At 39.4% G+C, this 14,840-nt stretch overlaps 1 protein-coding gene across 4 annotated transcripts in view; it reads right to left on the bottom strand.

Annotated features, from left to right (window-relative positions):
• Dnajc5b (DnaJ heat shock protein family (Hsp40) member C5 beta) overlaps window positions 1-14,840 on the bottom strand; it is a 92,551-nt gene that overhangs the window by 47,059 nt on the left and 30,652 nt on the right. For all 4 annotated transcript variants that reach the window (XM_017591027.3, XM_063282353.1, XM_017591029.3 and 1 more), the window contains one exon: window positions 10,095-10,221. In XM_017591027.3, coding sequence (XP_017446516.1) covers window positions 10,095-10,213 — 119 coding nt within the window. In that variant the 5' untranslated portion in view covers window positions 10,214-10,221. The remainder of the gene's footprint in view (window positions 1-10,094; window positions 10,222-14,840) is intronic.

Below are 14,840 nucleotides of genomic sequence, written 5' to 3'. Positions count from 1 at the left end.
TATTAGTGACTGACTGGCTGTGGATATATCTTCTGGCTTTTATTTGACCACGCTCAATATAAACTGGCCTTTACTGTATTGAAATAAAGACTGTATTCATTTTTATAGGGGAAACTATCTCTAATCTCTAGCATAGATTCCTACTTTCTCTCCTTCAAAGCTCTTGACTCAATAGTAAAAATCCACTTTTATGGCTATCAATTATATTTTCTGCAATTTTTTCTCTATCATCTAGCAAGGTATGTAGAATAGCAACGAATGATGGGAAGTATTTGGTTTTAATTAATATAATCTCTGCTCTTCTCTACTAATCACCAGAGCCTCCCATTTGTCTGTCATTGAGTGTGCAGATTATAGAGTTCCTTTTGTTTAAAGAAGCTCACCATGCAAAACAAATTTAGCAAGGCACTTATTCCATAATGAGCAAAATCGGGCATAAAATCAGTGAGACCATGATGAGAGGAAACGAGGTTCACACTGGTGAAAAATAAAATATGCCCCCCAGTAAAACATAAACAAACATGTGATAAGGAATAAATACTGAGTGAGTAGAAATGTCATTGATTGTAATGATCTCAGTGCTGAGGAAAGAAAGGTTGGTGCTCCATGAAGAGTCAAGAGGATGAAATAGATGAAGATATTCAAGAGAAGGGAGGTCACACAGCCACCTGGAAAACATCTCCAACATGGCCTTACACACTTCTCAGTGGAAGGTTTTAGAACTCAGGAAACAAATTAGTGCCTGATAGAGATTAATTTCAATTAATCTTGTGAGCTTGAATCATCCCTCTGCCTTGTAAATATTTACAAATCTTCCATTAGCTATGCATTCCCCTGACAGTAACTCTTTATTCATAAGCAGCCTCTCTTTTTACCTGTAATTGCTAATAAAGATGAGCAAAAACATCACAGATTGGGGTTGCCACAGAAATGATACTCTTCCTGCTTCTTGTGAAACTAGCAATTTCCTCATTTTGGTTCACTCAGGAGACTCGTTATTTCAAATTCTGGGTAATTTTTCCAGAAAGTTCCATGCAGCCATGAATGAAATAGAAGTACCTGCTGCTTTGTCAACAAGAGGTTAAACTTGTCCACAAAGCACAGGGATTTAAGTGATGATACGTAGGGTGTATAAAACCAATTTTCTCTAATTTGGTGGTCCTCCGAGGAACTAAGAAAGAGCTAGATCTATGTGTAATTTCAAATCAGTGGACCAATATTTTGTTAGGCGCTTGTCCAGACATGCCATAGACATGTATTGTTTTTAATTTCTTAACCTTATTTCTGTATATTTTTAAAGTATAAACATTGGTGTAAATAAAAAATAATATTTATGGCCGCAGAACTGGCTCAGCAGTTAAGAGCACTTACGGCTCTTGTAGAAGACCTGGGTTGGCTTCCCAGCAGCCACATGGCTCATAACCACCTATAACTTGAGTTCCAAGAGATCCAGTGTCCTCTTCTGAGGGCATGCACATAGTGCACTTACATACACTCAGCCATGCACATGTACACAAACTAAACATTTTATGTAACCTATAAAAGTGATGCAACCTATTTATGTAACCAATAAGATTTTGTTGCTTTTTTGTTTGAGACAGGATCTAGAAATCACTATGTGATTTGGGCTGCTCTTGAGTTCACAGCATTCTTTCTACCTCCTATCGCCAAATAGAACTACAGGTGTGAGGCACACCACAGCAGCATGTGAGACCTTGCACACCTGAAACTTACAGGGTCTAACTTGGCTCTGTGTCCTTTCCCTCATCCTTTGTTTGCATCTCACTTGAAAGTCTGGAGTCACAGAAAATGTACTGTGTCCCAAACAGAAGCCAAGGCCTTTCCTTGTCCATCTGCATTTGCTGGGCCAGTTGACTACTTCTCATTCAGCAAGATGATTAAATATATCATTTGAGAAATGGTTTTGAAGAGCTGAAAATAAAAACACAATCAAGGAAAGAGCAGCCAGAACCACACAATTAGAATATACTTGCTGATCACTTCACTTTTTCTTTCTGCAAATGTTAGCACGGGGGTGGGGGTGGGAGCACAGTGGGAGAGGCAGTACCCCCCTCAAGAACACTGATGGAGTGGGAGGTGCAGAAAGGAAAAAGGTGGATGAGGTGCCTGATGGGACAGGACAGCAAGGCATGGAGCATTTATGAACTGCTCTGTTTCATAGGAAAGGAAGCTGCTGAGCACCTCATAGGTAGGGAGGTCTAGTCTGCTCCTTTTCTCTCTTTCCATTCTTTTTCTAACCCCTTCAGTTGCATTCTAACTCCTTTTGCTTGGTAATTCCTTAAAATAAATTTGAGAAAATTATTATTTTTAACTTTGTATGAAAAAGCTATGAAATATGCAAAGTATATGATTTTCACAATACTATGAGCACTAGTGTGCTAAAATAAACAGTTGGAATGCTCACTTATTCATTAATTCATTCATTCACTAACTAAGCTCATATGCTAATTGTATCAATGTAAAGAGAGACTCTAATCATGTATGCAATGTGTTTTGAGCAGCAGTAGATGGCAAATTTACCCAATTCGAGTTATTCAGGTTGCCTTGCTGTAGAACTGTGTGGTTGGATGACATCTTTGAGTCTTTGCGCACATTCTCGTTACTCACTGCTAGAAATGTAACCCGTGAGGGCACTTTTGGAAAGTCAATGCAACAGCCTCGACAAAGGAATCTAATCTGCCACCCACACGGATTTCTATCAAATGAGAACATGTTGAATGATTGGGAGAGCCTTGAAGATGCCTACCTGAATGTATTTAACTAAAATCTGGAAAAGGATCAATCTAAATGAAAGAGCAAGGAATGATGACCTTGGCCTAGGTCAAGACTCATCTGTCAGAGAGGATTAGGATTCTGCTAACAGTCCCATAGAAAAATTAGAGCTGGCCCTTAAGGGGGCTCAACAGAATATGAGAAGAGGAGGATTTCAACCTTCATACCTCCTGGTGTCCACTACCAGGGATTAATGGCTCAACCCTCAACAGTACATGAGACTTCTGGACCAGAGTAGTCAGAGAACTTGAAGGCCAGTGTGGTTATTAAGGAGCTGCTGCACCTGCCTGTCATGCATGGGTGATGCAGAACAGATGCAGGGTAGCTGTATCCAAATGAGCGGCAGGGGAGCTGAAGTGGCAGACCAGAGCCAGGGTTGGATATCGCAGTAGCCATGGACATACTGAGCCATTGATATCACTGGTAGAGTGAGAACTTGACTTGGAGAAACCACTCGATGGGAAGAATCTAGTTCTTTGGTTCCATAGACTTTCTCAGCAGAGACTCTGGGAATACCTCAGGTGATAGAAACTAACTCAATGTGATGATTTGTATATGGTTGGCCCAGGGAGTGGCACTATTAGATGTGTGGCCCAGTGGGAGTAGGTGCATCGCTATGGGTGTGGACTTTAAGACCCTCATCCTAACTTCCTGAAAGCCAGTATTCTGCTAGTAGCCTATAGATGAAGATGAAGAATTCTCAGTTGCTCCTGCACCATGCATGCTTGGATGTCATGTTCCTGACTTGATGATAATGGACTGAACCTCTGAGCCTGTAAGCAGCCCCAATTAATGTTGTTCTTTTAAGAATTGCCTTGGTCATAGTGTCTGTTCACAGCAGTAAAGGCCTATCTAAGATACTCAAGCTCTTGATTTAGTTGAAAGGGTCAGTTGAAAAATCCCCAACTCCTCATTTCAAGTCCTTATTTACTCCTCAGTTGTCTACCACCCCACATTTCACTACATCTTTCCCTCTTTCTTCACCAGCTTCATTCAGGAGCTTCCTAAGACCTTTGTTGACTCAGAGAAACTAAGTCAGGAAGGCAAAACCTGCTAATGTAAAGTTAGAACAATTGATAGGAAAATAGATCAGCCTTTGACCTTCTGGAACCTGAGCATTTTACTAGAGCCTTCTTCCAACAATACATTAAGTAGGTGGTAAGACTTCTAAGCTTGAAATAACAAGAAAAGACATTTCTCATCTCATGCGAACACTGGTAAGGATGAAATGACTTTGCCCATCAGTAGGAAGAGTAGATTAAATGACCTTGGATGCTGATGTCTTTAGAATGAGCACTGCAGTACTAAAGACAGTTTATTCCTTACTGAGAGTACCAGGAGAGATCCTATGAGTTTCATTCTATGATAAGTCACTTTAGATACAACCTAAAATTCACCTTGTGTGAGCTGGATAAATGGTCTTTGAACAGTAGAACCAAGTGGCAGGCTAATTTTAGAATGAGAAGAATGACGAGGACATTCGCTCAGTTCCCATTGTGCTTTTTCACAAAGGGGTTAATGTACTTTGAGAAAATGGCTTCATTCTTTCTACGAACTCCCAACAAGGCATGAGCTTAAGTAGTTTATAGACTGACACACTAAAAGCCTTCCTATTGTCACTTTCCCCTACTGTCCTTTGAGGTAGTAGGGAACGCTACTAGAACAGTTACTTAATGAAGCATAGTTGAATTTCAGAAATTGAAAAGAAAAGACATTTCACAGGCCCTATGATGGATTTATCCATAGACACCAGAGAGATTTATGTGGTCTTTGAAGCAGCTACTTATGGTAATTCTCTAAAGGCATAAAGGACTGAAGGTGCCAAAAATCTTCTTCTCAATTTTGTATACCACTCTCAAAGCATCTCCTTTTCCTATACACACTTGCCCTTGTTTATTGGCACTGGCTATCTGTAATTTCAGATCCCTAATCAGAAACAACCAAAATTGAATAAACAAGTGGTTTATTTGCATAATGTGGATCTTTGTGTCAGGAATTTGGAGTCAGAACACACAATTGGGAAAAGAATGGAAACCAAGACTATTTTACTTCTTCCACTTTTCCCTAACTTTCTGTGGCAATGAAGTTTCCCTCCATGAGAAGCTCAAATACTGTTCAAAAAGACAGCCTTGAGGAGTGACCCCTAAGTAGTTACCCTTTTTGCTGATGTGAGGAAATAAATACCTGACAAATAGTAACTTGAGAGGAAGAGCTCGTTTTGGCTTACAACTTGGTAGGATTCCATCAATCCTGGCAGGGAATACATGATGGCAGAAGTATGAGGTGGTTGGTTCCATTGACCTGTACCCAGAAGTCAGTGAGTGGACAGAAAGTAGTGCAGGACTATATAACCTCAAGGACCACCTCTAATGACACACTCCCTCCACCTCTGCTCCACTTCTTAAAAGGTCTATGACCTTCCAAAACAATGGACCAACTTTTTCAAACATAAAAACTATTGGGCACATTTCACACTAAAACCATGACTGCCAACAGAAACTTGATGAACTCATGGCACATCTGTACCTTGGCAGTAAAGAGTAAGAGCCTTTGGGAGCTGGTTATTGTTGGGATTTGTTGCTAAAATGTAATGAATGAAATGAGATGGATAGTGTATTCAAACTATTCAAGGAAAGAAACATATGTCCTTGCTACCGACAGTCCATCTTATGTTAAGGATTAAGTCTTTTTCTAATTTTCTTTCTTTTGTTTTGTTTTGTTTCTGTTTGCTACTTCTTCCCCCATTTTCTATTTTTTTGTCTTCCTGTGAGATATCTGAGCATTTTTTAGGATTACATGTTGTTCTGTTTTGTAGTGTTATTACATAGTTATCTTAGTCATTTGTGGTGGGTGCCTTCTATTGGTCTGTGAATATATTGGTATCAGTGTTTTCTGATTTTAGTAAAGTATGTAAATTTTCCTGCCATCCAGGATGTTCAAGTACCACGTGGTGATATAACTTTGGGTCCAGCAGTCCATACGGTAGGAAGCCCACGGAGAGGGTAGTCTTATTTTACCTAGACCTCAACTTTCTCCACTGTTCTTTCTTCATTGCATGACATTCACTTTGTAATTTCCTGTATTTTGAAAAGCTTCTTCAAGTACTTACTCTTTTAATTTTTTGTGTGTGCTTGCATATGTAGCATAGATTGTATGTATGTGTGTGTGCACATTTGTGTGGGCACACACAAGTTTATGTCATACTCTAAAGAATAGATCTACCAGTGCCAAATTCCTCTGGATGTCTTTTGTCTGTGTATTTCTTAACTTCCTTAATGTCCCCCTGATAGCTGAAATACAAATTTTTGAGATGCCATATTTGCAATTCTCCCTCCCTCCTTGAGAAATGCTGTGTCCAATTTCTTGCAGATCTGTTGCTTCAGGCCTGTCACTCAAGTGGCTGTTGCCCAGTAGATAGGATGATGGGTTTTCTCTATTTTCAAGTCTTTTTCTTTGTTTTAGTTTTTAAAAGTTTAATGATGTTGTGTTTGGGTTAGATTTCTTTTGCTAGCCTATTCAGATTCACTTGTGTTCTTATAACTATAGTTTGTGGTTTTTGGCTAAATTTGGGTAGATTTAATTCAGTCATTAATTCCCCAAGTACTTTCTCCGTCTGTACTCTGTCTCTTCTTTCCGAGGAGACTCCTATGCCATGCAACAATCTGTTAGTAAGCCATGGATGTCTAAAGTTTGATTATTTTCAATGTATTGTCTCTCTGTTGTTCATACTGGGTAAATTTTACTGGTTTTTCCTGAACTTCAGTGACTCTTTTCTAAGCCCTTCCCACAGTTACTGAACTCAGCCTGTTAGCACGGTTTCTGGTACTTCTCCATTGTACATCCACTTGGTTCTTTTGCTATGAGCTTTCTTTCCTGTGATTGTTTTTTTGCAGCTTCATTTGTTTGTGTTGAGTTCTTTCCTACACCCCTATGGTTTTACTTTCAATACTCAGCAGATAATTCCAATATCTGTCTCCAGTCAGTATGGGAGTCAGCTGATGACCTTTCTCATTCAAGTTGTGACTCTCTTAGTTCTTTTTATGATAGGTGATTAAAACATATCTGGATATCTTGACTGGAGATATTTGGGCTCTATCTATTATAATAGTCACCTGCTTAGGTTTAACATGTAGGGCTCAGCTTATGTTTGCAGGTGATTACAATAAGCATCTGATTTTCATAGCCTCTATGGTGCTATTTTGATGATGTATTAGTTTTTTCTCCCTATGAGTCTTTCTTCTATAACATTTAAAGTTTTTATTTTTATTTTATGTGTATGGGTGTTCTGCATGCATGTATGTCTGTGTACCAGATGTATGCCTGCTGGGGGCACTGAGGCGAGAAAAGGGCATTGAATCCACGCAACTAGAGTTATAGCCAGTTGTGAGTTTTCATGTGGATCATGGAAACTGGACCTTTGTCTTCTGGAAGAGCAGACAATGATCTTAACTGCCATTGCTCCACCCTTCCACGAGCCTTTCAGCATTCTTTATAGTACCCAGAAAACTGAGAGGGACTCCATTTTGACTAAGTGCTTAGTCAAATTTGACTATTTTTAATGTATTGTCTCTCTGTTGTTCATACTGGGTAAATTTTACTGGTTCATCCTGAACTTCTTTTCTAAGCCCTTCCCACAGTTACTGAACTCAACCTGTTAGCATGGTAGAGTGATTGGTAAGATTGTCAACTGACAATCTTTCTGGTACACAGGACTTGTTCTGATGGCTGAGGCATGGAAGGGTCATAAGATGTTTTATGGCTGCCACTCCTTTAATTCTGAGGTCACTAGCCCATTCACCTCGTTCTAGCTCTCAGATTTCTCTTAGTTGCCTCTTGTATCATTTTCAAGAATTTCAGCCAAACCTATCAAGAGGTACAGTGAGAGATAAGTCTACTCCATCCTGCCCGGTCTGGAAGTTCTACCTGCTCATGAGCTTTCTTTAGAAAAGTATACAAGAAATTAATAACATTATTTCCCATGAGGAGATGAACTGGAACATGTATTTATCCAAATGAATATATTATTTAATATCTATCAGAAATTTTGAATAAAGATAAAAGAAGAAATTTTCTAAGTTGATCTTGTTTTCAAGAGGACAAGCAGAAGATCCTGAGAGATCATTTAACAGTTGGTAATTTTATCATTCCTCAGTGACCTGAGGTCAAACAACATATGGATCAACAGTTGGTAATTTTATTACATCTCACTGGCTTTAAGCTCGCTATGTTGTCACTGTTTCAATGCAGACCTCTGAATATAGGAATAATATTCTCAGTGGATTTTCAGCCTGCTCCTGCATTTTGAATAACTTGCAGAATACAAATGTCTAATTTAGGTAGAAGAAGATGCTCTGGGTTGCATGCTAGTGCCCTAATCAGCTGAAAAATAATATTTGTATGACATTAAAACAAAATTAATGGCAAGACACTGATTACATGAAAAGATTTTATGTTGTGATCATTAAACTTGCAAGCAGCACGGCATAATTAATGCTGTAATTAGGATATGACCTGAAATCTCAGCTCCCAAAATTAATAAAGGCAATTAAAAGTCACATTTGTAAATTGAGCTTTAAGAATGGCAAGGAAGTTTGGTATAGCCTCTTTACTCCTCATTTTGGAGGACATTTTTATTGTTACTAAGCCTAAAGTGCAACTGTTCTCATTCCCATCCCCAAGGACCTCACAACAGTGGTCTGAAGCCTTAAGCAAAGTTCAAAAATGTTCCAACTAGGCTGCTCATCAGATGTGGTTCGGGCCACTCCTGGGCACATTTATGAAGCTCTGGTGCCAAATAAATCCTTCTCTGCCCCCAGCACTCCAGGTGAAACATGTGTTACAAGATCTACATCGCCTTACACAGCGTCCACCACTTTCAAACAATGGACCAAATGGCAAACAAATGGCAGCCTGAAGGACTGTCACTTGCATAAGCTCCCATAGTTTATCACATGGTAAAGCTCAAGGCCAAAGGAGGTCTCATTTAATAAAATTGGAGATATCAATAAATATTGGTAGGCTGCTGATTTCACAAAACCGAGTCTGAAATCCTTCCTCAATCCCTTATACCAAAATACCTGAAGGATCAAAGAGTGAATGTCAAAGCAAATCACTAATGTACTAAAAGGAGAAGGAAGTTGATACATTTACAATACTGTAATTGAGGGAGGCATTTTAGCCTTGACAAATAGGACAAAGACGTTACAACAATTACTAACGATTTGTCTATTTTGAAAAATGTTAAATTCCATACATTAAAAAAAAAGAATTATAAGCTTTTAAAAAAAACTCAGTTCACTTGGGGATTTAGCTCAGTGCTAGAGCACTTGACCTAACAAGCACAAGGCCCTGGGTTCAGTCCTCAGCTCCGGGAAAAAACAAACAAACACACACACAAACAAAAAACAGTTCAAGACAGAACCAAGTATATACTAATTAAAATTATCATGTTTTGATTCATTTTGGCTTATAATTTTGCTTACTCTTCTATTAGGAAACAATTGGAAACACATACTGTGATTTAGTTCTTTAGAAAGAAACTAAAGTAACTTTCACGTTAAATAATCAATGCTTGTAAAATGACTAAACACAGTGAGAATAACCATAGTCTACAACCATGAAAATGGGATATTTAGTAACATGGAGATATTTTCATTACAGTATTTAGGAGAAAGAAAGATGGGTGGAAACTAAAGGCAGTTTAATCCTTTACTGTCTTATCTACACAGCAAAGGATGAAGGAGACAAACTCTCCATAAAAATTATTTAAAGGTTAAAGTTAAAGATGCATATTATCTTCATTTTGATGGTTTAAAATTAGCAAAGTATTTTATACTTGATATGTATTTTTAGAATTTTAAATAAAATACTTCAGTTTTCCCTTACAGTGACTCTTAGAAGCAAGTCAGCTATAAAAAGAGCAAAACTAAAGGCCAGTGTAGTTGACAGTACAGCGTGTGACAAACCTTTATGCCAGATCTAGTGATGGCATGCCACATGGGTTAAAGTTCAGCTATTAATTTGCTTAGGTTTCTGCCCTCCTCCTTCCTAACGACTCCCTCTCCCCAGTCTAGATCACTAACTGCCCTTTCCTTAGGCCAGGCACCATACAGCAATTCTTTCAAAAATCGCTGTTATCCCTAACTGCTCTGAACAGTCAACATTACAGGGGAGGAAACATGAGTCCAGTTCAGATCAGCTGGTCTTGGCAAGAAGCTTATGTTTTTAATTTGGTACCGCTTGCCAGTCACCAGAAACCACCAGCAGTAGCAGGAACTGTCCCCACTGAACGTCCATGATACCTGTAGGTTTTCTTAATTTCTTCACATGATGCTCCCTTATGCAGACCAAGGATTTCATACAGACTTTCTCCTGATGTTGACATAGCCCGCTGTCTTTGATTAGGTATGTTACATGCCATTTCTCAATCTGCAAAACCAAAGGTGGAAAAAGAGCCATGAAGATTCTATACTCTGGATCCTACCCCCTAGAAGGGAATAAAGTTCACGTTTAACACTTAGTTAAAAGACCAGCGTTGTGCCTTGTTGTGCTAGATACAATATGAGGAGAGAAAATGCCAAGAGCTAAAAGTAGTTTCCAGTCAAAGCATGCAGGAAGCCACACAAATGAACATAGCTTTACAGGACTGTTTCAAAAGTATTGTGAATCAACTCTCATAGGTTAAAACCTATAAGTGTTTGTTTGTGTACAATTTGTGTGTCTTTCATTTTTGTATATTTTCCAAGTGATGGGAAGAATCATTCATGTGATTCCTTCTCTACTGGTTGGTGAACTAGATCAGCAGGTAACCATGCTTGCCAGGGTCCTACATGATGAAAAGAGTGAACCCATCCCAACAAGTTGTCATTGTTGTACATGTATGTGTTTTCTGGAACATACATACATACATACATACACACACACACACACACACAATAAATAAATAAATAAATAAATAAATAAATAAATAAATAAATAAATGTTAAAAAGAAAGAAAATACTAGATTCTAAAGCAACGAGATAAGACATTTCAGGAAGGCATTGGGAGATAGGATAGTTGAAAGGTGCTGACACAGCTCCAGGACAGTAGTTCTGCGATGTGGAGTTGGGGAAGCTGAAACTTTATCATTAGATAGAGCCTGGTGGCTCTAATGATAAGAGGCTCACAGCCCTGCCCACAGTCAAGCCCACAGTGCTCACATAACTCAAAGCCTGCTGTAGTTTTCTTTGAGACTGACTCCTCCAGTGGCTCCCTCCAGCAGTGGAGGGAAAATTCATGTCATACCCTACCCTGGGCTCAGAGCTCTATGCTTAGGCACAATCTTGAAGATGTGAACATGGGGATAATCATAAGTCAGAGAGCCTGAGGTAAACCATGCAGCCCCAATGGAAGACACATAGAGGAGGCAGTTACAGAAAGCAGTAAGGTCAGACACTGAAAAGCAGGTGGCAGGAGGCTTGGCTCAGGAAGTAAGAGAACAAGAGGATGCTGTGCCAATAGCAGGACCCAACCTGAATATCTGAGAGCTTTGGAATTAAACCGACCCATCTGTGGAAAGGTGTGAGAACATAGCTGGGTCAAAGTTGCAGAGTTAATGTGACTGGCAGAATCTCTTGGTACACAGAGAAGGAAAGACATGCAATGAACACAGCTCTGAAGACACCTGACACTGGAGCAGGCTTTGCACAAGCTTAATCCGTACAACAGACAAGTCTGCCCATATCCAGTAGATCATCCCTTGCTTGCATCTACCTGGCAGAATCCAACCTTAGAGGACCCTAAAGGAAGCCGCCACAAAACCCCCTTCACTGCAGTTTCTCCTTTACTTTCAGTGGGGTTTTAGCAGTGTTTCTACCTTGTAAATAGAGAGACTTTCAAATTTTTGTCATTCCTTCTGATTTTGTTGAAGCATGTCTATTGGTTAATATTCTTATTGTGTAACAAATGAATGATAAAATCACTTAAGGGAGGAAGACCCATTTGAGGTCACAGAAGTTACAATCTATCATAGCGATGAATTTACCACAGCAGGAGTGTGAAGCAGCCAGTCCTTGGCACACACAGTCAGGGAGCAGGGAACCATAACTGCTAATATTAGCTTACTTTCTCCTTTTTATTTAGCCTAGGAACCCTGACCACAGAGAAGTACTGTCCATGCTTAGGGTGGGTATGAAGTCCTGTACGTACACTCCCAGAGACATGTTTCTTAGATGATTCTTTATCCTCTCTAGTTGGTCATAAAGATCATCATCACATGGCATAATCCTTTTATTTCCCTTTCGTGCCCACCCCTTTCCCTTTTACCATACCTTTAGTGATTCCTTGGATTTATCTTTTAAAGGTTTTATATATAACTTGCATTCTTACATTAATTTTGCTTATGCATTTCTCCACTATTGGGAAATTTTTAAGTTCTTGAACTTTCCTCTTCCTCTCTACAATGTTCTTTACTCTTTTTTTCCTTTTATTTCCCCTTTCCTGTCCCCTAAACTCATTCAGCTAAGATGTCTGCATTTACCCTAATGTTCTCTGCCACATGCTCTACTCAAGTTTTGTATTTGCTGTTTTACTGGTATATGACCAGTCTTTAATCAATTTTAAGTATATTTCTATATTTTGTTTAGCTTGATGTTGTTGCTGTAATAGCAGCTTTTCTCCCTGTGGTTGGTACTAGGAATTAAGCACTCACTACGGTGCTCCAATTAAACCGGAGGAGACATCCAAACCAACAGATACCCAAACTACAACACAAAAATGCAAGAAGTATGACAAGGCAAGGCAGTGTGAGTCCCAAAATACCAGATGAATAATGTATGTGCTTACTTATAAAAATAATCAACAACACAAAAGAAGACACAAACAATGAAGGAAGAAAATTCCAGTCCTGAGGAAGAGAACCAGAAACACAGATGAGAGCATCAGCAAAATGGATAAGACATGCAAACTAGACAATCGAGGTGGGGCAAGGGGTGAAAAGAAAGAAAATGTGGACAAGGGAAACAATAAATCAAATAGAAAACAAAGGGCAATTCGTCACCAATAGACCTGATCAAACAGAAGAAAGCATACCAGGGATGGTAAAGGTAGAGGGAACACTACATTCAAATATCAATAAAAATTAGCATGGCTGCAAATTTCAGATTCTATTGAATATAAATAGGAGACCATATCTACCCTAGTAATGGTATAGAGGAGGCTGGGATATTTTTTTTAAAACTAGTGGCCTAGGAAATTTAAGGAATCACAGAAATTTCGTCAAGTCTAGGGAAAGAAATGAATATCAAAGCAAACTTTAAAAATAGGCATGACTAGAGAACCTCTCCATGGTACACTGTAGTCAAAATGCCATCAAAACAAAGAAATAACACTAAAAGCTAAGAGAAAATGCTAACTCACAAAAAAATCAGACTTCTCAGAAAAAATAAATCATCCCAAGCCAAGATATTAGAAAAATATATATTTCAAGCAAATATAGATTTCAAGCTCCAAAGGCCAATAATTTCCAACCGAGATGGCTATGAAAATTTTCTTTTTAAATTTGATAAAGAACTAAGAGTATTTCAACATGAACACAAAATGAAGCACTGTGTAAAATTCCGTAAAGGAATTCCAAATACACTCAAGAAAGAAAAATAGTCTCGAGAAAGCAGAATAATTATTGAGGGGAATGTCTGGAGAAAGAAAGCAGGCAACGAATCGTGTTTACAACAGAAAGTCAGCTAAACTTCAGTGTAAATAGGGGAGAAAAAGAACAACCATTTACCCATCTTTTAATTACAAGAATTAGAACACCTCTGTCAACAAAAACTTCAATTTTCATGATCTTGACTCTTGTGATGGCACTGTTAGGAGGTGTGACTTTGTTGGAGGAAGTTTGTCATTGTGGAGGAGGCTTTGAGACCTCCTCCTCAATGCTTGGAAGCCAGTCTTCTCTTAGCTGCCTTCAGAACAAGAGGCAGAAATCTCAGCTCCTTCTCCAGCACCATGTCTGCCTGGACACGGCCATTCTTCCAACTTTGATGGTAAGGGACTGAACCTCTGAACCTGTAATCCAGCCCTAATTAAATGTCCTTTAGAAGTGTTGCCTTGGAGGGAAGGGAGAGGCAAAGATTAAAACAGAGACTGAAGGAACACCCATTCAGAGCCTGCCCCACATGTGGCCCATACATATACAGCCACCCAATTAGACAAGATGGATGAAGCAAAGAAGTGCAGACCGACAGGAGCCGGATGTAGATCGCTCCTGAGAGACACAGCCAGAATACAGCAAATATAGAGGCGAATGCCAGCAGCAAACCACTGAACTGAGAATAGGTCCCCTATTGAAGGAATCAGAGAAAGAACTGGAAGAGCTTGAAGGGGCTCGAGACCCCAAAAGTACAACAATGCCAAGCAACCAGAGCTTCCAGGGACTAAGCCACTACCTAAAGACTATACATGGACTGACCCTGGACTCTGACCCCATAGGTAGCAATGAATATCCTAGTAAGAGCACCAGTGGAAGGGGAAGCCCTGGGTCCTGCTAAGACTGAACCCACAGTGAACTAGTCTATGGGGGGAGGGCGGCAATGGGGGGAGGGTTGGGAGGGGAACACCCATAAGGAAGGGGAGGGGGGAGGGGGATGTTTGCCCGGAAACCGGGAAAGGGAATAACACTCGAAATGTATATAAGAAATACTCAAGTTAATAAAAAAAAAAAAAAAAAAAGAAGTGTTGCCTTGGTCATGGTGTCTGTTCACAGCAGTGAAGCCCTAAGACATAAATCAAAACTAAAACTACTCTGAGCACCCTAGTCAAAATATGTATCATCAAGAAACAAATGACATGAAAAAAATTGTTGACTATAATGTATGGAAAGAGGGGCTCTCATAAGGGATACTGGGTCTATAAAGTGATACAGCCACTATGGAAAGCAATATAGGATCTCCTGAAAACACTAAAAGCAGAAGTTCCATAGGATCCAGTTCCATCATGCCTGGATACAGACCCAGAGGAATCTAAGCATGGACACATGTGGATGTTTTTATGACGCTGTCTATATAGCAGC

This window comes from Rattus norvegicus, chromosome 2, assembly GCF_036323735.1.
Source record: "Rattus norvegicus strain BN/NHsdMcwi chromosome 2, GRCr8, whole genome shotgun sequence".
NCBI lineage: Eukaryota > Metazoa > Chordata > Mammalia > Rodentia > Muridae > Rattus > Rattus norvegicus.
The sequence above is the reverse complement of the archived record's forward strand: the minus strand, read 5'-3'. Positions and strand labels throughout refer to the sequence as shown.